Below are 22,995 nucleotides of genomic sequence, written 5' to 3' on the forward strand. Positions count from 1 at the left end.
TCAAGTATTTTTGTTTTAGAAAACTGGACAAGGTCTGAGATATGTTGCTGGATATAAAGCATAACCCAATCTTAAGAGAGAGGCATTACACATTAGAGAGGGAAACTATTAATAGATCCTGCCATTTCCATCACGCAGAAGCAGGGACTTTGCTGTACCCCAGTTAGTCATGGCTACAGTTCTGAGATTCCTCAGCTAATTTTGAGACTGAGTCTTACTATTTTACCTTCTCCACATGAATACATGCTCTGACACATGTGCCACAAGACAGACTTGGACGTCAGCAATGCCCTGGACTTACCGATCATTGGCTGAAGGATGTTCTCTAACACCCTCACGAGCTGCTGGTAGATCTGAATTGCCAAGTCACTGAGCACCTGCCGGTACTCAGCCAAGTCAAAATTGGTGAGGCAGTGTTCATTCTGGCGAGAGGTGTTGTGTTTCATAAAGCCCTAGAGCCATAATGCAGAGTTAATGACATTCATGAAATAAAATGTCTCCTGTCTGTTTAACTCTCTCATTTGATCAACATCCTCATGCTCTTTTTTACCTTTCTCCTAAGAGTTCCCATCCAACCTCCACATAAGTGCCAGGATAATCCTTCCCAAATTCTGTGTGTTTGTTTCTATCACATCCCTGCTTCCACTTCTTACTAGCATTTGAATAATATCTAAACTTGGCAGTCTAGCATTTAAGCCTTTCCACCAGCAATGTCAATGAAACAAGATAGGGGAACTCAATTTGAAAAAAAAATTTATGAGTGTTTTCACTTATGAAACAGCTGGTTTACTGCCAAACACTGAATTATGTAAAATACCAATCTCTTAACTTCAGTTCATTAAATAGAGTCTTACTTATAAATTCTGTACCTGAAGGACATACATAATTTTCTTATAATTGGTCATTTCTACAGAGACTGGTGAATAAATAAAAAATCTTCCTTTATTATATTTTATGGTATTCATACAGGCTTCTCAGTCCAAGCTTAGAACGGAATCTTTTGATGGTATGTGGTAACACGGAAAGCCAACTGTATAGGCAGGTACTTTTGCCTACTTGACGGATTCTGGCCACACTCAAGCATCTGCCTCTCTACAACTTACTTGACAACCTGGTCTAGAACTGGGGACTTAACAGGCCCTCGGGGGGATTCTGGTCTGTCTGTCCCGCCTGCTCAGGGGCCATATCTTATTCATACTGTATTTGCCATCATTTGCCAGGACATTCTTCTGCTCCAAGCCTGTGAGTGCTCAGAAAGTGGCCACTGCTCAGCTTCTCTGCCTGTCCTGACAGCAAAGGATGGGGAGGCATGAAGGGCAGCATTTATGGGCACAAGCTCTTGAAGGTGGGCAGACCCAAAATCCTAGCTCAGCTCCTTATGGCTGAGAGGATGTGGGCAAAGTGATGAACTGCTTTGAGCCTTAGTTTCCTCATCTGTAAAACTGGGTTAGAATTACAACCTCAAAGAGAAGTAAGAATTAAACAACATAATATAAGTGAGTGCTGTCTCATATATACTATGTAGCCATTAACAAATAATAATTATATATATGTAGTTTTGAAATAGGAAGTCTATCAACTAACTGATGAACACATCACTATAAGCAAAAGCAAAACATATTTTTGGAAAAATATTGACATATCTTTTAACATGATCATTTTTAATGTATTATAGAAAGCTATAATGGATTCATTTCTTTAAACAGCTCCATATATCAATCCTTGAAAATCCCATTTTCACGTCTTAACAAAAAGTTTCAGTGCGATAACTATTCAATGACCAATGCTCATTTTATTTTTGCTGTGCTTTCTCATAATACAAACTCGCAGAGCGAAGAAACTATGCCACTTCCCAAGTCAGTTTCATAAATAATGAATGTCAAATAGAGCTATAAACTGTTAAGCCACTTCTGAATTCAGGTTTCTAAATTAACAAATGACTAAACATTTTGTGCTTTAAATTTTTTCCTTAAAAAGTTCGGATAAAGTATAGCATGCTGTTTTGTAATCAAGGTTTTCTCACCTCTTCTCCACTGTACTGCTTTAAACAGTGCAAAAATCGGCATGTGTTAGAAAGCCAAAAGGAGACGGTTTCAAAATCATCACCTCTTTTCTAAAAGAGAGAATAAGCCTAAATTAGTTTTTTCCTTATGGGAATAAAAGCCTGAAAAAACTGATTAGATACCAGAAGACCCGTTTCCTTCACTTACCATTAACAACAATTAAAAAATCAATCACTTTACAGTTGTAAAGCCTCATGTTGCACCTGCTATAGAATTCAACCACTGAATTCATTAGCTGTTACCTTGCTTGGATCTGTTTTCTTGCCATTAGAAAGGGATGCCCATTCATTACATTGATATTAGCTTAGTAGTCCCTTTAGGTAGAAAACAATTCACCAAGTCTAGCTTACCCAAACTTACTTCCCTGAGGGTTACTGAAGGGAATAAGAAAGGACTAAAGGTACAAAAGAGAATCACAAACATTGTGAAGCACTAAAACCCAGATTAGGTTAAAAATCTTGTCAGTGAATAAGATACAATTTCTGAGGAGCGAATCAGACATGGGATGGAGGGAGTCCTGTGCAGAGCACTGGACAGACTGGCTTTTCATCAGTACTGGGCCACATGTCAAACAACATCTCTAAATCAAAACAGGACACGAGACAAATGTACTTCAGTTTAAAAAAAGGATGTTCCAAAAGAGTGCTATGATCAAGAATCTACGCTTTTTACATTTTTAAAATTATTTTACTTTTTTCTGAAGTCTTTATTGAATTCATTACAATATTGTTTCTATTTTATGTTTTGGTTTTTCTACTACAAGGCATGTGGGATCTTTGGTCCCTGACCAGGGATCAAACCCACACCCTCTGCATTGGAAGACGAACTCTTAACCATTGGAAAGTGGAAGTCTTAACCACCAGGGAAGTCCCAAGTAGCTACTCATTTTAAATCTTTAAACAATCTGGTACAATAATTAGTCAAATTAGATAAATTTCTTCTTATAATTAAGATGAGAGGGAGAAAACTTCATGATTTGGTTTTGCTGTCTTCATAGGCATTAACTTCAGAAGTAGTAAAATTCATAGTTTAATAAATGCAATATACCATCAATATACCAAAAATTACATGAGCTCCATTCAGAAGACATTCATCAATTTTTGAATGTTAAAATATTTAGAAACTCCACACTTTAGTAAGCACTGCAGAATGTAACTGCATAGAGTATCTGTGCAGTGGGGACTGAGAACTGGCATCAAAAGTTATGACCAGGGGCTGGGGAGAGTGTTTAATGGGTGCAGAGTTTCAGTTGGGGAAGATGAAAAAGTTCTGGAGATGATGATGGTGACAGTTATACAACAATATGAACGCACTTAATGCCACAGAACTGTGCACTGAAAAATGGTTAAAACTAAGAATAACGTTCACTGTTTTTCTAGGTTGTCAAAAGGATGATTATGCAACGTGACTCAGTGATTACTGAGTTATGTAGGGCTTTCTGTTCTATTATGTAACTTCGCTGTCTTTTCCAAGTGTTTCCTCTCTGATTAGTATCTATGTGTTGCTGCTCACATGAAACCAGGCATTTCAGGTAACAAGGAAAATTATGGGGTGAGCTGGAGAATAATGGGAAGAAAAGTCAGAAGAGAATTTTAAATATTTTATCAGACAGCTTTTTATATGAATGGGCTAGGTATTACTAAATGTTTTTAACACCTATTTTAACTATAGCATCATATTCCCTATATATATGAACTTCACTAAGTATTTTTAATTTAGTTCTAAGACAGACCTTAAAGCAGACTATTTCTATGAAGAAACTTAGTTTACTTCACAACTAAATGTAAGTATATTGAGTTAATTTTGATTATTGTTCAATCTGAGCCCTGTTTTCAAAGAAAGCACACAGACACATTACATAATGAATATTTCCTATAATGGAAGGTATCAGTTAAGACTAAAATGTGGCCATAACTGGCAACTTAGATCATGTCTAATCCTTTGACTGTGTGGATCACAATAAACTGTGGAAAATTCTGAAAGAGATGGGAATACCAGACCACCTGACCTGCCTCTTGAGAAACCTGAATGCAGGTCAGGAAACAACAGTTAGAACTGGACATGGAACAACAGACTGGTTCCAAATAGGAAAAGGAGTACGTCAAGGCTGTATATTGTCAGCCTGCTTATTTAACTTCTATGCAGAGTACATCATGAGAAATGCTGGGCTGGAAGAAGCACAAGCTGGAATCAAGATTGCTGGGAGAAATATCAATAACCTCAGATATGCAGATGACACCACCCTTATGGCAGAAAGTGAAGAGGAACTCAAAAGCCTCTTGATGAAAGTGAAAGAGGAGAGTGAAAAAGTTGGCTTAAAGCTCAACATTCAGAAAACTAAGATCATGGCATCTGGTCCCATCACTTCATGGCAAACAGATGGGGAAACAGTGGAAACAGTGTCAGACTTTATTTTTTTGGGCTCCAAAATCACTGCAGATGGTGACTGCAGCCATGAAATTAAAAGACACTTATTCCTTGGAAGGAAAGTTATGACCAATCTGGATAGCATATTCAAAAGCAGAGACATTACTTTGCCAACAAAGGTCCATCTAGTCAAGGCTATGGATTTTCCTGTGGTCATGTATGGATATGAGAATTGGACTGTGAAGAAAGCTGAGTGCCGAAGAATTGATGCTTTTGAACTGTGGTGTTGGAGAAGACTCTTGAGAGTCCCTTGGACTGCAAGGAGATCCAACCAGTCCATCCTAAAGGAGATCAGTCCTGGATTTTCTTTGGAAGGAATGATGCTAAAGCTAAAACTTCAATACTTCGGCCACCTCATGTGAAGAGTTGACTCATTGGAAAAGACTCTGATGCTGGGAGGGATTGGGGGCAGGAGGAGAAGGGGACGACAGAGGATGAAATGGCTGGATGGCATCACCGACTCGATGGACTTGAGTTTGAGTGAACTCCGGGAGTTGGTGATGGACAGGGAGGCCTGGCGTGCTGCAATTCATGGGGTTGCAGAGATTCGGACACGACTGCGCGACTGAACTGAACTGAAGGATGGAAAAATACCTCTGTATAGACCTGTCATCATTAATATTCATTATGAGAAATTTGTTGAACATGAACTAACCTTTAATACTTTTTTGATGCTATTAATTGTTGATGTTAGCAACGACCTTACTTTCTGATCATCATTCAGGTAGTCAGCGTGTCGAACACACATAAACAGGATATACGCTGGTAACCCTGGAATCAAATTGACTGCTACACCACGTGGCTTCAGTTCTAAAAAAGAAAAGAGGAAAAACAGTCTTATATAACTTTGAAAGTCTTCATAAGGAATGCTTTTTGACATATAAAAGCACAGTTCTCATGTAACAGTTCAATCATTCAGGGTAAATAGGTCATGTTTTTAAAAAAGCATATTTTAGAGTAGACAGTTTCTTGACTGTAGGGACATGAGAATCTTAGTTGCTTACACAATGACAACTCTCAAATGTCTATCTTCTGCCCTGACTTTTCCTTTGAATCTAGGCTCATGTAACAAGTGGTTTTTGACATCTCTGCTCAGGCCTGTCCCCCAAAGCCCATCTCCCACGGAGCCTGCTCTTCCAGGAATTGTCCCATCTCAGTAAGTGGCAGTCTCTGCCTTCTAGTTTCTCAGGATATAAACCTTGTCATCATCTTTGTCTTCTTTCCTTTTCTCACATCACACATCTAATCCATCAACAAATCCTGTTGGCTCTACACATAAGACATGTCTAGAATAACCCTGCTACTTTTCTACCAGCTCCTCTAGGCTAGGCCGCCACCATCTTCTCCTGGAACCCAGTGAGAGCTTCCCAACTGGTCTCCCTGACTCATGCCTCGCTCCACAGTAGTACACCTTCCACATAACAACCAGAGTAATTCTATAAGAAAATGTAGTCAGATCATGTCACTCTTGTTCTGAAAATCTTCCAAGTAGCTTCTCATCTCACTCATTTGTAAAACCCGAAATCCTCACCATGGCTGTGTGATCTGGCCTGCTCCTGTTTCCAGCTCACTGTGCTCCCCCATTAAATGGGTCTTCTTGTTGCTGGGTGACGACGCCAGGCATGTCCCCACCCTAAGGCTTTCTGTCTGGAATGTTCTTTTCTCAGCTATCAGCAGGACTTGCTTCCTTACTTCCTTTGGTCTCTATCCAAAGGAGATCACCTTGTCAAAGAGGCCCTTCCTAACAACTTTATATAAATTCATACACCTGCCTTCACTGTTTATCTTTCTCACCCCCTTATTTGTTTTTATCTACCTCCCTCCACCCATGGAATATAAACTCTTTGAGAATAGACTTTGTTCATTACCCAATACCTGGAAAATGCTTAGCACACAGTAGGAATGCCCCAAAGGTTTACTGAATTGATGAATCTTTTTTAATTCTATGCTTAAAAACCAGTGGCTTCTTACCATTTTTTCAAAATGAAGATCACACTGAAACTTAAGTGCCTCTGCATCTATATATAGTTCTAAGTTTAACACCATGAACTCTAGGAACATTAAATCACTGCTGATCACACTGCTGCCACCCTGGCACCTGGGGGGAGGAATGCTCTGCAAAGGCTGAAAGGAGAGGCTTGTAAGTGTTTTGAGCTTACAACTTATGGGCTGCATACACTCCTGAACTATTTCCCATGCTCCCCTAAAAAGTCTTCTTGCAGAGCCAGTGGGCTCATGCTGCTGCTGCTGCTGCTAAAGTTGCTTCAGTCGTGTCCAACTCTGTGTGACCCCATAGACGGCAGCCCACCAGGCTTCCCGTCCCTGGGATTCTCCAGGCAAGAACACTGGAGTGGGTTGCCATTTCCTTCTCCAATGCATGAAACTGAAAAGTGAAAGTGAAGTCGCTCAGTCGTGTCTGACTCTAGTGACCCCATGGACTGCAGCCTACCAGGCTCCTCCGTCTATGGGATTTTCTAGGCAAAAGTACTGGAGTGGGGTGCCATCACCTTCTCCAAGTGGGCTCATACCCAGACTCAAAGGCCTTCTGCTGCTCTGAAGGGCTTCTTCTATTCCCACCTCCATTGTCCAGTCAGTCCTCCCTTTCCACTGCTGGAATCTTTTCCTTAATTCTGTTCCTTCCTACTATTAAACTGTTTTTCCTGACATATTTAGTCATATACCTTCCTAGGGAAATAGGAACAAGAGAAATTCAGGGACTTAAATGGCCTAAGGCAGTGGTGTTCAACTGCAGCTAGCTACACGTCAAAATCCCTTCCTTGAGAGATAAAAAAAAGAACTAGGGACATGGCCAGGTTCTTTCCTCTAGACATTCTGATGTAATTAGTCTGCAGGGGGGAACATACATCAGTACTTTTCAAAAGCTTCCTGGGTTATTACAATGGGCAACAGGAGCTGAGAAGACCTCATGTGACCCTAACAGGCAGTCCTCGCTGGTGTCCTTGTAGGGTGACTGACAGCCATGATGGGGTCAGAATGCTGTGGCAGTACTGCACACAGCACGCAAGGCTGACTGAAGAAAACAGTGTGACTAATAAATGAGTGACTAATCTCTCCCACCACTGACACGCACCAGAAAGACCTTTCAAAATACTTGCCCAGAATCAGGTTCTTCACAAGTTTTTGCTCATCCTCCTTCTTGTATTCCAGCATTCCTTGGAAATCCTTTTCCTTCCTGGGAATGTTGACTGGACGAATGGGTTCATCAATGATTTGTCCTGGCGATATGTTCTCCATCTGGCCCACTTCATTAGAAACAAAAAGAAAAAAAATGTTTTCCAGGTAGAAAAGATGAGTGGTTTCATGTTCCTATTAATTTTAAGTGAATTCTGTAACAATAGAAACTTGCCATATTTGCCACTTAATTGCCCCTTCTTTATTATTATTATTTTTTTTAGTTCTACCAGTTTATTGCTACCAACCCGTCACCCTCCACCCTCATGCACACATGCTCAGTCATGTAACCCCATGGACTGCAGCCCACCAGGCTCCTCTGTCCATGGACTTTTCCAGACAAGAATACTGGAGTGGGTTTCCATTTCCTTCTCCAATTTGCCCCTTCTTTAAATAATTTTTTTTTTTTTTTTGGTAAAACTGGACAGACAGATGGTAAAATTATATGTTAATGTCACTCTGACAACAACTAGTACTACTATCAACATCAAGAATCTTAACTGATTCAAAAGCATCTTTTTGTAATACATTTTATTTTGTAATAAGATTAAATGTCCCCAAGTAAGTGGCTTAACTTCTTAGTTAACTAATCAGTATCAATCATAAATGTCTAAATATATTTAGACTTTAATTCATAGAAGGAAATTCAATATTCTATAGAGGCACCCCTCATTCCTGAAGAAACCATGAGCAGATAATACAACCTGTATTTAATATGTGTGTGTGTGTGTGTGTGTGCACGCTCAGTTGTGTTTGACTCTTTGTGACCCCATGGACTACACTCTGCCAGGCTCCTCTGCTCAAGGGATTTTCCAAGCAAGAATACTGGAGTGGGTTGCCACTTCCTTTTCCAAGGGATCTTCCAGACCCAGGGATTGAACCCATATCTCCCGCACTATCAGGAGGATTCTTTACCACTGAGCCACCTGGGGAAGCCTCTGTATTTAATATTAAAATAATTGCCTAAATGTATTCATTTTTTTGTTTGTATGTTTTTAGTAAAGGTTAAAAATTGTACCACAAAGTTGCAACCAAAAAAGTACAACCACTGGTGAACAACCCTTTCAGATGTTAAAAGTAATCACCATTGTTGATGGCAGCTGTGAGAAAAGAACTTGGGGTTAAAAGAAAAGTCTCCAATTTCATCTCATCTGGGAAATGCAAGGGAACACGAGTTACAACTGTGTTTGTGGAGCTAAATGCTAGCAAGCATATTTTTAATTCTCTTATCTATAGGAAGAGGAGCAGTTAAGACATCTATTTAAGTGCAGATTAAGTTTGAGTTCAGAGACTGTGGGCAAACAAAATGCAGATCAGATGCATTAGAAAGTTCTATCTTGCTGAGTCCACAAGGCATCCGTAGTGCTTCTCCTGTCACTCTGGGCAATTTCCCGTGTTAGTTCTGGGAAGCCAGTTCCACAGCACAAGGTTATCACAGAGAACACCAGTACCTGCCAGCGCTCTTGCTTGTGTGGCAGAGAGCCTGGTGACACCTCGTCCACCTCATGCTGCAGCATCACACATCGGGGCTATCAGCGCTGAAAATCACCACCATCTATCAACATTACGATATCTAGAGAGCCATCATACTGTAATTGGACAAATCAGGGCTGTGGCCACTTTCCATAACCTAGTGTTTCAGACGTATGATACAGTCTGGAACCACAGGACTAATGGAAAAATGCATGCATCTTCACAAGAGATATGAGATTCAAGCTATTTAGTTTTACATAAATTATTTCTGGAGACAGTTTAAACACAACACCAGGGGGATCTCAGAATCAGCATACAATGGCCCTCACAGCTCCTGTATATGTTCTGTATGTAAAACAAAATAATAGAATCCCTGCCATCTATGAACTAGTTGCTTTGAGCCACAGGAACAATTCTATGAGGGGAAACTGGAAGGAAACACATTCAACGTATTGATATTAAGTTTATCAACAAATGCACATATGTGGACTCTGAATAACTCAATACATTTTAAACCTACCAATTTTTATCATATTTGATTACAACGTATAGTATTATTTTATATAACACCAAGGAAGGAAAAATACTGCCAATTAAACTACAACCTAACAACTGCTATAAGATACATCATAATTTCAGAGATGTTAAAATGTGAAAAATTGTGCGCCTCAGAATTTATGAAATATAGTGAATATTTTAACTAAGAGATTACATGTTTTAAAAGAAATCTTCACTTTCCTTTCATATATCTCTAAAGAAGATATTTTTGGTTCTGTACAAAAATGCCAGAGATAAAATTTGCCATATTTTCATTAAAATTTTCTGTGTCTTTGAATTCTTGTCAGAGATTAGAGTCTTTACAAAAACCCAGAGATAAAATATAGGTATCAGCTCAACATAACCTTGATTTATTTAACAAATCATATATTAATTAAAATGTCAACCCTTATGTAGTATCAGGAAAATATAAAGCCTGAAAGAGAGAAGCCAGAATACTACACAGTTTTTAAAGACTCGGGGGATGCCGGGGGTCATTTAGCCCAATGCTCCATCTAATACAGACATCTTTATAGAAAGATCTGAAGCAATACCTATTTTTATCATCTAGATTATTTATACTTGAGAGAAAAACATTCCTGAACCTTTTTATCCTAGAAAAAGAAAGGAAATTGGAAGATTTTTTTCCCCCCTCACTTTTGGTACAGGGAAGACCTTGATCTCAGGTTTAACTGAGACAGTCAAATGAATTACTATAAGAAGAAAGAATCTGTTGAGAAATACAACACAAAGGAGAGAAGTCAGTGGTCCTCAGAAGGCATGGATTCTAGTTCCACTTTGGCCACTAAGTGGCTGAGACTTTGGAAGTCACGGTTTCTGGGTCTCAGCTCTGTTCTCCTATGAAGTAATTAACTGATTTCTAGAATTCTTTTAGGTCTAAATTCACTGACTTTATGAAAATTGAGATGGAACACCCACTCCTGCATTAAAATATAGCACAAAGCACATCAAACTTTGAAATACTCTTGATTTAGATATATAATTTCTGCTAAAATTAGGTATGTTGGCCTTAGAAAAAGTCTTAGATGGTGTCTAAAAATGTCTCTTTAATTAAGTGTAGCCCATAGGAGGAGGTAAATCTTGCTATTTTCAACCAGAAGAATTTAAGTACATTATTATATATTTAGAAAAAAATAAGAAAACTTTTAGCTATTAGAAGGTGCTTTGCTATACAAAGTTATCAGTGTTTTCTACACACTGTGGGGATAAGACAACAGGAGACAAAGGTGTGGGAAGAGCTTGTAGCCTTTATGCTCTGCCTTGGGGAGGGGAAGGACACTGCACTCAGTAAGTGCTCAAGACGCATAAGCCAATTTCATCTTATTCTGTAGATGTGTATCATTTAACTCAGTTTTTAAGACTATCATGCCTTTTTTGTTTAATCTATAAATTGCCTTCTCAAATGTCCTTATAGATTTAAGAATACAATTGGCAGGATAGTTTAACTGATGAGGTTGAATTCTGATTGATAATGGCTTAAAATCACTAACATCATGAAATAGTCTCATGTATCCCTTTAAGTAAAAATATACATATCAAAGAAAGCTAAGTAAAAATGTAAAATAAGTGATTTTTCTATTTATCAAAAGTTACTAGCATATGGTAAATGAATCATTAGGAGCTTAAAAAATAATTTTACAAGTTAATACCCTTAAAATCAGTTTCTTTTAAGCAGATATTCTGCTGTCTAATTATCACCTTATGATATAATTAATAGAGTTTAGTGCAGAAGGGTTCTCTGAATAAAGATTTTTTTAAAGTTCTGCCAATAGACATTACAGCCCATGTATGTGATTTGGAGGTTCAAAATTTTAATTGATGAATCACATAATGCTAAAGGATTATATAATAAAACACAACTATAAAGAAATCTATCTGCTATCTAAACAAGTATTTCAGTATTTGTACATGGGAGGGAATATTATCCTCTTCAAAGTAAATATCCATGTTGCTGTTCTAAATATTTCTGACACTTATGTACACATTCAACAAACATTAATGGAATGATTGTGACAGGTCAGACAATATGGTAGGTGCTGTGAAAACAAGGGGAAATAAGAGATGGTCACCATGCTCAAAAAGATCACAATCCATTGAGGAAGCCAGTTATCAGACAGAAAATTTGCTAAAGACATGACAGTGAAAACCACAAAGGTGGGAGGTGAGCTGTGGTACCACAAAGGGTACAGCCGTAGGGTGTGTCTGGACGATCAGGAAAGGCTGCTCTTGAGCATGTGACGTATAACTCTGGTCTCAAAGGATAAGCAGGCCTTGACTAAGAGAGGTGGGAAGATCAAACAGGTGGAAGAGTCACGGCAGGCCTGGCATGTTGGAGGAACGAGAGCCAGACAGTCAATCATGGCAGATTCTTTTGAACATTCCCAGTGATGGGGAATGTTCACCTTTTGAGCACAGCAAAAATCATTCAGTGACAATGACAGAATAGATGGGCGGTCAGACTGCACAGCATCATTTCTGGTCAAAATGGTAATAGCTTGCATAGGTCTGAAGGCAATTCCAAAGAGGGGCTCAAAGTCTCTAGAATAATGAGATCGTTGCTGGAATAAGTTTACAATGTGGCTTTAGCCCTGTTCACTGCTACATCCCGGGCACCTACTTACTGAAGGAACAAACACTCACCCACAAGAATTGTTTGTATATAATAAAAACTGATATCCGATTCTTTCTCAAGGTGTTTTCCTATCATCATCATATATAAATCTTGTTTTATAGAATCTCCTTTATAACTACAATTCATTTTTTCCTATTTACTTCTCTTTTTGTTCTGCATTTGATGGTAAGTTCTTTGAGGACAGACTCTGTTTTACTCATCTTAGTATCCCTAATACTAAGAATAACAGTAATAAAAATAAGTTGTAGATAGCATTTACTATGTGTCAGGAACCGTACTAAATTCATTCCACATATTAATTAATTTAATCATTACAACCATGTCAGGTAGATATCATTATCATTCCCATTTAACAGGTGGGAATAGTGAGGAATAGACAGGTTCAGTAACTTGCCTAATATCAGATGACTAATAGTGGAGGACCCAGTATTTAAACTCAAGAAACTTGGCTACAGAATCCACACTCTTAACTGATATGCAATATTAACTAGCACAGTACCTGGCATATAGAAGACAGCCATTAGATGTTTATTTAATGAATTCTCTCTTTGTAAGTTAGTACTATCATGAAAAGAACATTTTTCCCCACTCAGCATTGGAGATTTCTACTCCACGGAGGCCAGGTTTGCTGAAACTCATTTTTGTTATTGTTCCTAATATTCACACACAAATTGAGCCACACTCTTAAGCCACTAGGATAGTATATAAAACCAAGGTTCAGCAACTGTCATAAAAACATGTTTAAATACCTTCTAGTTCACCAATTTTTTTGGCAAATACTTTCAGTTGTTTTTTCAGTTTCCGGACAGTCTTATCTTGTTTTTCGAGTTGTTCCATCAAATCCTAAAGATCAAAATGAGAAATATAACAGAAAGATCAAAATAAACCATCTAAAATGCAGAGAAGGAAAGCAGACACAAAGTTACAGAAACAGTACTTAGTTTTACATAAAAAGTTAGTTTTACATAAAAGCTCCATAAAAGCTCATTGGTGGAGCCCCACCTGCTAAAACTGGCAGGCAATAGGAAAGGCAGCTATAATAAAAGCAAATGTTAAAATATACAGTGCAGTAACTCCTTTACAGCGTGATGGACAGCAGGCTCACTATGGAGTGAGTAGACTCCAGTAGACTCCGTGGGGGCAAAACAATTAAATGCTCATAAAATGTACTGCTATTTCAGTAGAAAGTTTTTCATTTAAAGGGGGAATAAGCAAGGTAAATTTTGATGAATGTGCACAGTTTTGTGTGAAGCTTTAAGGATGGTTGAACTTAGGGGCTTTTTAACTGACACCTACGTGTGTGAAGCACTGTCTCTAAGAGTTAGTTCCACCCTTTGGAGAGGCTAAAACTAGTCCTGTAACTTAAGAAAAGTTAAAAGGTTTCGGGAATTAAAAGGTAAGTTAAAAAATAACCACAGAGAACAGTACAGAGTGGTTAACAGACTAAGTGGCAGTTAGATAAAACACCCATAGAAATCTCCTGGGTAATACAATTTTGCTTATAGGGAAAAAAGGGATAATTCCATATGATTTGTGCAAAAAGAGAAAACAAAAGCAGTACATTCATGGGCAGGGGTTAAAAAAAAAAGGTGTGATACTTGGCTCCCTAATCAAGAATTCTTTCAAATGACAGGCAGAGACAAAGAATCAATAATTAAGAAGAAAAGTGGGCAACAGCAAACCAGGAGCTTCAAGTGGAAATAAAGCAATGATTTAAGAGGTTTGTGGCTGTTATTCAGGATACGGATTTAAAAAGGCATTTATAAATACAAGGATTCATTCTTTTTCCAATTTAGACAGGGCTGACTTAGGTATTAGACCAATGATTCAAAAGGAACAGTTGTTAACATTTCACAGTGTTCAGTTGTGCTTCTTGGATTTTTACTTTACCTTTCAAATCATATTTTGCTTCCATCACACTGTAAGCCTAGTGTTAATAACAAACCAAAGGTGACAATGGACGCAGGACACTGACAGAGGCGACATCACTGGCTAAAAGACAGCTGTGGGGAGAAACAGGTTTTGTGGAAGTTTCTGAAGAGACCTCCCAGGAAGGGCAGGCAGAGTGCTCTTCGCTTATAGAGGGCTAGAAACAGTGAGGAAGACGACAGAGAAGCACTCTTTTACATACAATCATCCGTTTGTAAAGTGAAATCCGATATGATTGATACTTCTTAGGGTCATCTGCATATAATTCCTCAAAATACTGAAAAAACAGGCACAATGGACATTTGTTTTTCTGTATCTTTGAGGGGAATGCTACCTCTCAGCAAAACCAATTTTAAAATATTTTAAAACACAGATAAGGAATCTATATATATAGACTCAAATGGCTCTAATTTGACATCTGTCATTGCCCTCTAATTTTTCTAGTACAGATGATTCTGATTCTATATCCACAAATACATTTTCACATGCTTGGAGGAAACAGGCGATGTTAGCAGGTAAACAGAGCTGTGGTCCATATTCCCCAGACAAGGCTGTTATTTCACTCCTCAGACCTACTCCTAGGCTGCTGCACTTTCTCTGCTGCCAGCAGCAGCAGCAAGAGTGGGGAAGGCAATTCAAACAAAAGTGAGAATACTGGCCAAGTTGGAGCTCTTGTTTGATGTTGGAAAGACTGGGCAGAAGCTGTGTGCCTTCCTTCTCTGAAGGGCAGCTTGGGGCAACCTGTGAAGTTTGCTCACTAGAGGAGGCAGAACAGTCATCTCTGTATTTGCGTTTGTGGAGTAGGTGGGTGGGAAGGGTTTTCAGGGTAGAGTTTCGAAGAACACAAAGCCTAGGCCCACCGGTGCTTTAATATTCTGCCCAAGTGCTTCCTATAGAAATGCAAAAATAAGACACTCTAATGACAGTTGAAAAACTGCATCATCCCCTGTAGGTAAGTTTGAATCCATTCTCCTGAATTAGCAATCAGTGAGGCAGGAGAAGCCTATGAACCTACAAAGAGTTTTCCTAAAATTCAAATTAGGTTTCACCAGCTTAGAATATGGAAGGGATTGATTTATTTTTGTATCAGCTATACAAAATCGAAAAGAAAAGTAATAATGCACACAAGATTGCAAGGGAAATGCTTAACCAACTTAGCAAAACAACTCTGAGAATCTACCACCCAGAAGCATCTTTATTTCATGGTTTCACCTTGTATTTTAAGATAATGATTTAAAAGCACAGAATTTATATGCTAATCAATCATTATTATGTTATTGAGTATATTTATCAAGTCTTAGGCACTGAAGCACTGTTAGTTTAAGCAACAATATACTTGTGAGTAATAAAATGACATGATTCAGATCTTCCTCCACAAATCAGTGATATTTCAGGCACTTTGGAAAGCGTCTAGACTTCAAGTCCCTCACCCATCTCTCCCATTGCCACAGTCTCACCAGCATGCTGTCCTCAGAAGGAAGGACAGACTGGGAAAAGAATACCAACTAATATAAAAGATGGTTGAACAGGTGACACTAGAAAACTACCTGTAATGCAAATGATCACTAATGGATAATTCAGGTTGTTACATCTTCAAAGAAAATCCAAATTACTTTATTACAAGTTATTAAAATCCTGAATTAAAGAAACAATTACCACTAGTCCTAAACAGCTTTTCTCAAAACCAGTCTGACACTTCAGTATAGATTTTATATAGAAATGTGGAATTGGGAGTTCCCTGCTCAGAGAACTGAGACCCTGTAAGCCATGTGGCAAAGCCCCACCACCACCTGCCAAAAAAAAAAAGGAAATATAACTTTTCAATGACTTAATTTAATAAATGTTTATCAAACCTAAGTAGAAATCTGTAATAAAAGTTATTTTGTGGCTGAGAAAGAAATATTTTGGAAAATGTTTTCTATAAAAGAAAGGACAGAAAGAGAAAAACAAACAAACAAACTTGGTCACTCAGAATCTATCTGGCAAGGGAAAAAAAAAATCTCTCCATTCACTGTCTGAATTCTATTAAAAAGAATCAAGAATGTAGAAACTTGAATCCTGATGTTTCTCCTTGACCCTGGAGTCCCAAGCAAGGTCATCCTACAGCCCTCTTTGGTTCTGCCATCTGCTCCCTGACTAACTCTAACCCTGCTGTCTGCCTGAGAGGGGCTGGGAGGGACTCAGTGGCGCCTGGGGACCAAAGGTTGGCACAACCACACAACCTCCTGGATGGCACAGACTGTGCAGCTGCAGTAGAGGAAGCTGAGCTCTCAAGCTATCAAGACCCCAGCACACAGCCGGCCAGCATCTTCCACACCCTCCAAGCGAGGGCTGAGGTGCTGAGAGGCGTCTGAGCCTTCTGTGACAAACCACCGGAGTACACGCCTTTTTCACTTCTACCAACATAGTTGTATTTTCCTTACTGTGTCTGGGCTAGAGAAAGAGGGTCACAAGTGTGGGGCAGTGAACGGCATCTTTCCCATCCAGGAAGGAGGTTTAGCTCCAAAAGCAGGGAGGGCTGCTCTGCTGTCCTTACCAGGTTCTCATTGGTGAGCCGAGTGATCTCGTGCTGCAGGCTGGCCTCAATGCGGGCCTCCGGGGGCAGCTGTAGGTTCTGGGCCAGCAGCTGCTGCTGCCGGTTGTTCTCCTCCTTCAGGCTCTGGATTTCCCCACGGAGAGCTTCAGCCTCATTCTCATGGCTCCTCTTCTGAGACTGCAGCTGGGATTCCAGGAGCCTGTGGAGAAGCCACACAGGGAGGAAAGGGAGGTGACATCTGAGTCCCTACCTGGTGGGTGTGAGGCTTTGTGCTCACTTGCAAGGGCAGAAAAATGGGGACTCTGTAGTGTCTGTGTAGCTTCTGACTTGATTAGAGTCTAGAAACTCAAATGGAGCCAGAAACAAAATGAATGCACTCACATATGTGTCTTTCTGAATTGAGGATCCTGCTACAAATACAAAGTTCTCAGAGGCCCTGAAAAACAGGAGAATTTTACTCCTTTGAAAGCTTCATAGGAAATGATGACTAAAACAATTAAAAGACATAACTTTAACCTGGCTTACTACATTTGCAATAGCATTAAAGTAGCATTTAAGTTGGCAAAATTAGTATTACTATAATGCCTTTGCCACAAAACAATCACTACGGAGGGCAAGATTACAAATGCCCACTTTAAATCTGCCTTGAAGATCTTCAGCATTCCAGGCGGGGGGTTGTGACCAGGGTCCCACTTTTATTTCTGAAGGAGAGAAAGGCTAGAGTGCTATTCTGAAATACATACAGATTTACTCAAATGCAGACAGAGTTCTGAAATTTTGTTTATATTTTAAATTTGTCATCTTCTTTTCCCCTATAACTTCCTTATCAGTAAGAGAATCCTAACAAGATATGGTTTTGGAAGATCACTATTAGTGGGACCAACAGAGTGGTTCTTGAACTTCTTTGAGCAAACATACAGGTCAGCTGTGCCATGGACTAGGGCACTGGCCAGAGAATACCAGAGCCAACTGGCAACCTCCCTCTACCAGGCACCCCCATTCTACATTCACTCCCTTTCCCAAAGCCAAGACAAAGTTATAGATAGGAATTAACTAACAGGAAGAAAGAAAAGATGTTTTTATTCCAATCCCCTTGGTTAGCAAATGCTGGGCAAAACTTACTGATACTATTATAAGAAAAGAGTAAACAACAGACTAAAAATATTTTGGGGATTACGAAATTTCCAAAGGATCTGAACCAATAACACCACAAAGTTAATGACAACAGTATGTGATAAGAAAAAAGCAGAATAAGTAGAAATTCCTTGAACAAAACAGTCTATTAAGTAGTTTAAAAATTAAGTAGTTTAAATATTAAATATTTACAGTCTATTAAGTAGTTTAAAAATTAAGTACTTAAATATTAAGTAGTTTAAAAATACTGAAATGGTATTTTTAAGACATAAAAACAGTATTTTTAGGACCAAAAAAACCCCCAGTATTTTTAAGATTTTAAGACACAAGTATCACTAGAGGAGATGAGTGTCTATGTTAGAGAAGTGTTGCTGTTTCGATTTTATTTGCTTTCTCCTAAACATATTTAACATGATGAGTTTGGGTAATTATTTTGAACTATAGCTGTGCAGGAAACCCTCCTGGTTTGCTGTTTCACAAATCTGAATTCCACAATAACCACACTGAATGCCAAGTCATGTACTGTTTGTTAGGCAGCATGATGATAATATATGAGAATGTAGCTATATTGCCCAGGCACAGATATCCTTTGAACTGATCATGATTCCAAACAAAAAACAGCTAAGTAATATGTATTAATCTTTCCTATAGTTGTTTGGGCTCTAGTTGAGAGGTTTGGGTTTTCTTCCACTCTTAGTGAGACATTCACAAATTTTAGTGTTGGAAATTTACCCAGGAAGACAATGTATAAGAAATACAGAAGTTAAAGTCAGGAGGCCACTGTTAGTAAGAAAAACAACAAATTAATAACATTCCATTTTGAGGAGACAAGTATAACCTGTTGGCTTGTTTTAACCCTTCATAAACCAGCAACAGCTCTCCATCCTCATTCAACTCATGGCAATCCATAGCAGATGGTCTTCCATGCAAAAGGAACAACAATGCAAAACACAAAGGGATACAGGGTGGCAATGAGATGACGATGGTCAACAGTAGCACATGGTATTTCAACATGTTATTAAGTCACTAGGACTGTCTTTATTAATTACAGATGACTTTAAGACATTACCACAGAAATTATTTTTGGTTAATATATTTTTTTAATGAGTAATATGTAATATCACATGTAAAGGTGGAGAATTTAAAACAAAATAATCAAGGATCCAGGGCTACTTTTCCTGCAAAATAATAAATGACTTAAGAGGTGAGAAAGACATCTGTTTTTAACATTTTGTTCAGCTAGCAGAGTGATCTTATGTCACACATTATGTTAGAGACTAACCACAACAGTCATACACATATAGAATGAAAATTTAAGCTATTGTCTTCATGTGGCAATCTTTATAATTCACTTCAAAACGAAGTTTTAAGTCTTCTGGGTAGGAAATTTTTTTAGCTTGATAAAATCTAGTTTTCTATTTTTAAAATTGCTTTTAAAAGTTCTTACAGGAGTAACTGATAAATATGTCCAAAGTTCCCAGCTTTTATGACGCAACTTAAAAAAAATTTTTTGCATCAAAAATTAATTTTAAGACCTGGGGAAATTGCTTTTTTATTAGAAAAGTCACACATTTTATTAAAAGTATGTATAACAAGTAAAACTGATGAAACTGATTAGACGTTTTTTTTCTACTGAGTATATAAAAATAATATTTTGAGTGTTTGCCAAGTATCAGACACTGTTTAACATCCTTCCACAGGCATTATTTCATTTAGTTTTCCTAGTAACAATATGTCTCATTTGCCATATTGCAGAAAAAGACACCAAAGTTTAGAAGTTAGATACCTGGCAGGTGCTATCTGACTACAGAGCCCAGAATCTTACTCCTCTTACTAGACTTTTGTTGTTGATACCATGTTTACATAAAACAAATTTCATAGATTGCTCTTTTACTTTCCATTTACCATCTTTCCCTGGAGAGTTGGTCTATTTGCAAGGTCTCGATTGTATTATTACATGCCGATGACTTCAATATTTACATCTCAGCCCACACATCTCTCCTGTTCCAGATCTATATTTTCAATCTACGAATGAAGTTCTCTTCTTGGATGTCTTCCTACTTCCTTAAATATTTGTAAATCTACTGATAGTTTCCTGTACTTCCCCACATCCCAGACCCAGCGTCGTGAAGTGGCATCTCTATATAACCAAGTATCCACCACAGATGCTGCGGAGTTGCTCTTCATGATCCCCCTCCCCTGATCACACATCCAGTAAACTGCAAGGCTGCTCACCTCATCTTCTTAAGTATCTTTCTAAGTGTGTCCCACTTCTTTCAATCCCAATGGCTACCAACTAAGTCAAAGTCACTATAACCAGTCATTCAATTATGGGAATAACCTCTTAACTGGTCTTTATGGCTTTAATCTTGTTCCATTACAGTCTATGCTCTAACATAAAAGCCAAGGCTAGCTTTCCAATCTCATCATACCATTCTCCTACTAAAAATCTTTCAACAGCTTCCACTGTCATTGGAGGGAAGTCCAAGTTCTCTTGGCTATCTGCCCAACGCTCTACAAACTCTGCGAAGGGAAGGATTGCATTTACCTTGCTTAATGCTCTATTGCCAGTATTTGCTGCATGGTCTGGGATGGAACAGGTATACAATATATATCTGGTGACTGAATAGCTTAGCGGATGGATGAACAATTTAATATAGCTCTTTTTACACTAACACATTCTCAGCTATAAGGTATGCTTACAACTTACATTCATAAATTAAAATTTAAGGTTAACCAAATACTTTCATAAGCATTATCTACTCTTGTCCATAAAAGAAGGTAGTAAATACCTTATATCTTGCATGGCAGTATTCTTTGGTCTGTGAAGTATTTCTGCGTACCAATTCTGATATTATGCATCAGGAGACCTAGATGTACACTGATAATCTCTGTTATCATCACTGGCCAAGTTCTTTTAAGTATGTAGTCTTTTAAGTTCAGAGTTTAATAGCATGAAGGTTCTTTGGGAAGCAGGAATGGCAGAAAGGCCGAGGACTTTCAGAAATGAGCAGTGATAATCTTAGCTACAGGGAAAGCTTTGGGGAAAGTTCAGTCATTTAGTGACTGTGCAAATCTGCACTCTCAGCCCACCTAAGACTCTTAAGACTGAGCTAAGTGCCGTTAGGATTTTCTCAGAACACCTTAGGAAACGTGACAAAAACTTGGTCTCAAATATCAAGGTCCCATCTTGGGAAGTCATGGTACCCTTCGAGAATTATATGGCCAACACGGATGTGATTCAGCTATTTCATCACTTCTCTTTACATTAAATTTCAATTACTGAAAGCTGCAGCTGCCTCTACAAACCTTCACAAATAACCATCCTGAATAACAAATGGAAGTGACTACCCAAGATAGTCCAAGCTACAGAGTAAGCAGTTGATTTTCTTTCTCAAGGCTAAGGCCCTAAAAACACAGAAATATACTCCCCTGATGTAAAGAACATTTTCCTTTCAGTTTCTTATCAGTAATGCTACCGTCTTAAAATGAGATTTTAACTGGGAATATATTGGAAACTTTGGATCCCTTTTGAAGGTCAGCTGATGTCTAACAAAACAATGCATAAACATTTGTACTCACTGTACAAGAGGCTGGCTTGAAGACTAAAGATCAACAGGATTAAACCAAAATGAATAAAGAAAGATCAACTTACCTGTTGGTTTCTTTCAAACCAATATATGCTTGTGCTATTTCGCCTTTATCTTTCATTTTTTGTACATCTTCTAAAAGTATTGTGGAATCTGTCATTGTGTTCTAAAGGGGAAAAGACATTTCCACATTAAGTGTTAACTCAAAAGCTTTGGACCACATGTAACATTTTTCTTTCTAACAGAATAGAGGGTTTATGTGTTCCACAACACACCTGCCCCACCAGAGCATCTACGCTAGCCCCAGGGTGACTACAGAGAGTGGGGCACAGGCAGTTAAGAGAACAAGGCACCTCCGTCCCTCTCTTGAGAATCCCTAACACTCTACTGCAAAGATGATGTGATTCCAGAGAAAACAAAATCATTGATGGGCCATGTGTGTTTTATGCTGTGTGAAATAAATAGATAAATATCAGTATTCTTGCCTGGCTACTATTCTAATGCTGTATATACACTTTTAAATATATTTATTTCTATCTATTTATCTATCCATCCAGTATATATAGCTTTAAAACAATAACCAGGCAAGAACACCAAGAAAGTATTCAATGGAATGTACAAAGCTGTTCTTTCTTTTACTTCTGGACTGATTATAACAAAACAAATGCCCTAAGAAATATGAAAAGTTTGACACAAAACTCATTTTTCTGTTAAAAACTCAGTACAAAAAATTGGTGTTTAGATTATATGTTTCAGCAAAACTAAAGTTTTCTCTCACATCTTTAGATATATATAAATGGGAAGGATATAGCTCCTTGGAAGTATCTACCATCTGCTGTTATTCACTGTTTTTCACTCTGTTACGGTATAGGAATAGTATATGAGCTTTTGAGATAAACATCTGGCACGTCAGAATAACTAATGATTTTGTATAGAAAGGACTTTTCTGCTAACATTTTCACTTCCTTTTTTTTTTTTCTTTTTTGGTCTAATCTGTTTGACAACCAATATAATTTCAAAATTTTGCTTCTACTCCAGCCGCTCTCTATCTCTCCTAAACCAGGGCAAGAATAGACAATAAGAACAACTGTCCTAATAGTCTCTAAAGCATAACACCCTTTAGAATCCATGGGCCCACTCTGTTTGTCTAAATACTATATGCCTAATCCTTTAGTCAATGTTTGCTCTAAACCCAGGTCTTACAGTAAAGTGGAGATAATAGAATACACTTCAAATATTGTGATCTTAGAGACCAAGATAACTTTAATGCCAACAAGAGGCCCATAAATACTTGCTTTTGAATTCCAGTATTTATTAAAAAAAAAAAATCGTACTTATATGCTAATGCTGTCCTTTTGTGAGTTTACAAATTCATACTTAAAATATGATAAAAGCTATAAAGAATTTATATTCTACTGAATTTTAAAAATCTTTCACATAAACACTACATATAGCATTTAA

The 22,995-nt window shown here is 38.1% G+C and overlaps 1 protein-coding gene across 4 annotated transcripts in view; it reads right to left on the minus strand.

Moving 5' to 3' along the window:
- The window catches only part of MYO5A (myosin VA), a 205,890-nt gene that overhangs the window by 12,101 nt on the left and 170,794 nt on the right, over positions 1–22,995 (minus strand). The window contains exons 29-37 of one of the 4 annotated variants that reach the window (XM_086320972.1): positions 21,600–21,700; positions 18,783–18,863; positions 16,811–17,009; positions 14,477–14,551; positions 13,095–13,188; positions 7,607–7,753; positions 5,146–5,300; positions 2,024–2,113; positions 302–452 (exon numbers count right to left, since the gene is read on the minus strand). In XM_086320972.1, the coding sequence (XP_086177098.1) occupies positions 302–452; positions 2,024–2,113; positions 5,146–5,300; positions 7,607–7,753; positions 13,095–13,188; positions 14,477–14,551; positions 16,811–17,009; positions 18,783–18,863; positions 21,600–21,700 (1,093 nt within the window). The remainder of the gene's footprint in view (positions 1–301; positions 453–2,023; positions 2,114–5,145; positions 5,301–7,606; positions 7,754–13,094; positions 13,189–14,476; positions 14,552–16,810; positions 17,010–18,782; positions 18,864–21,599; positions 21,701–22,995) is intronic. The other 3 variants (XM_086320974.1, XM_086320973.1, XM_086320975.1) reach the window with 3 other exon arrangements.

The sequence above is a fragment of the Bos grunniens genome, chromosome 10 (assembly GCF_055505025.1).
Source record: "Bos grunniens cultivar Pamir isolate PY7600 chromosome 10, Bosgru_T2T1.0, whole genome shotgun sequence".
Taxonomy (NCBI): Eukaryota; Metazoa; Chordata; class Mammalia; order Artiodactyla; family Bovidae; genus Bos; species Bos grunniens.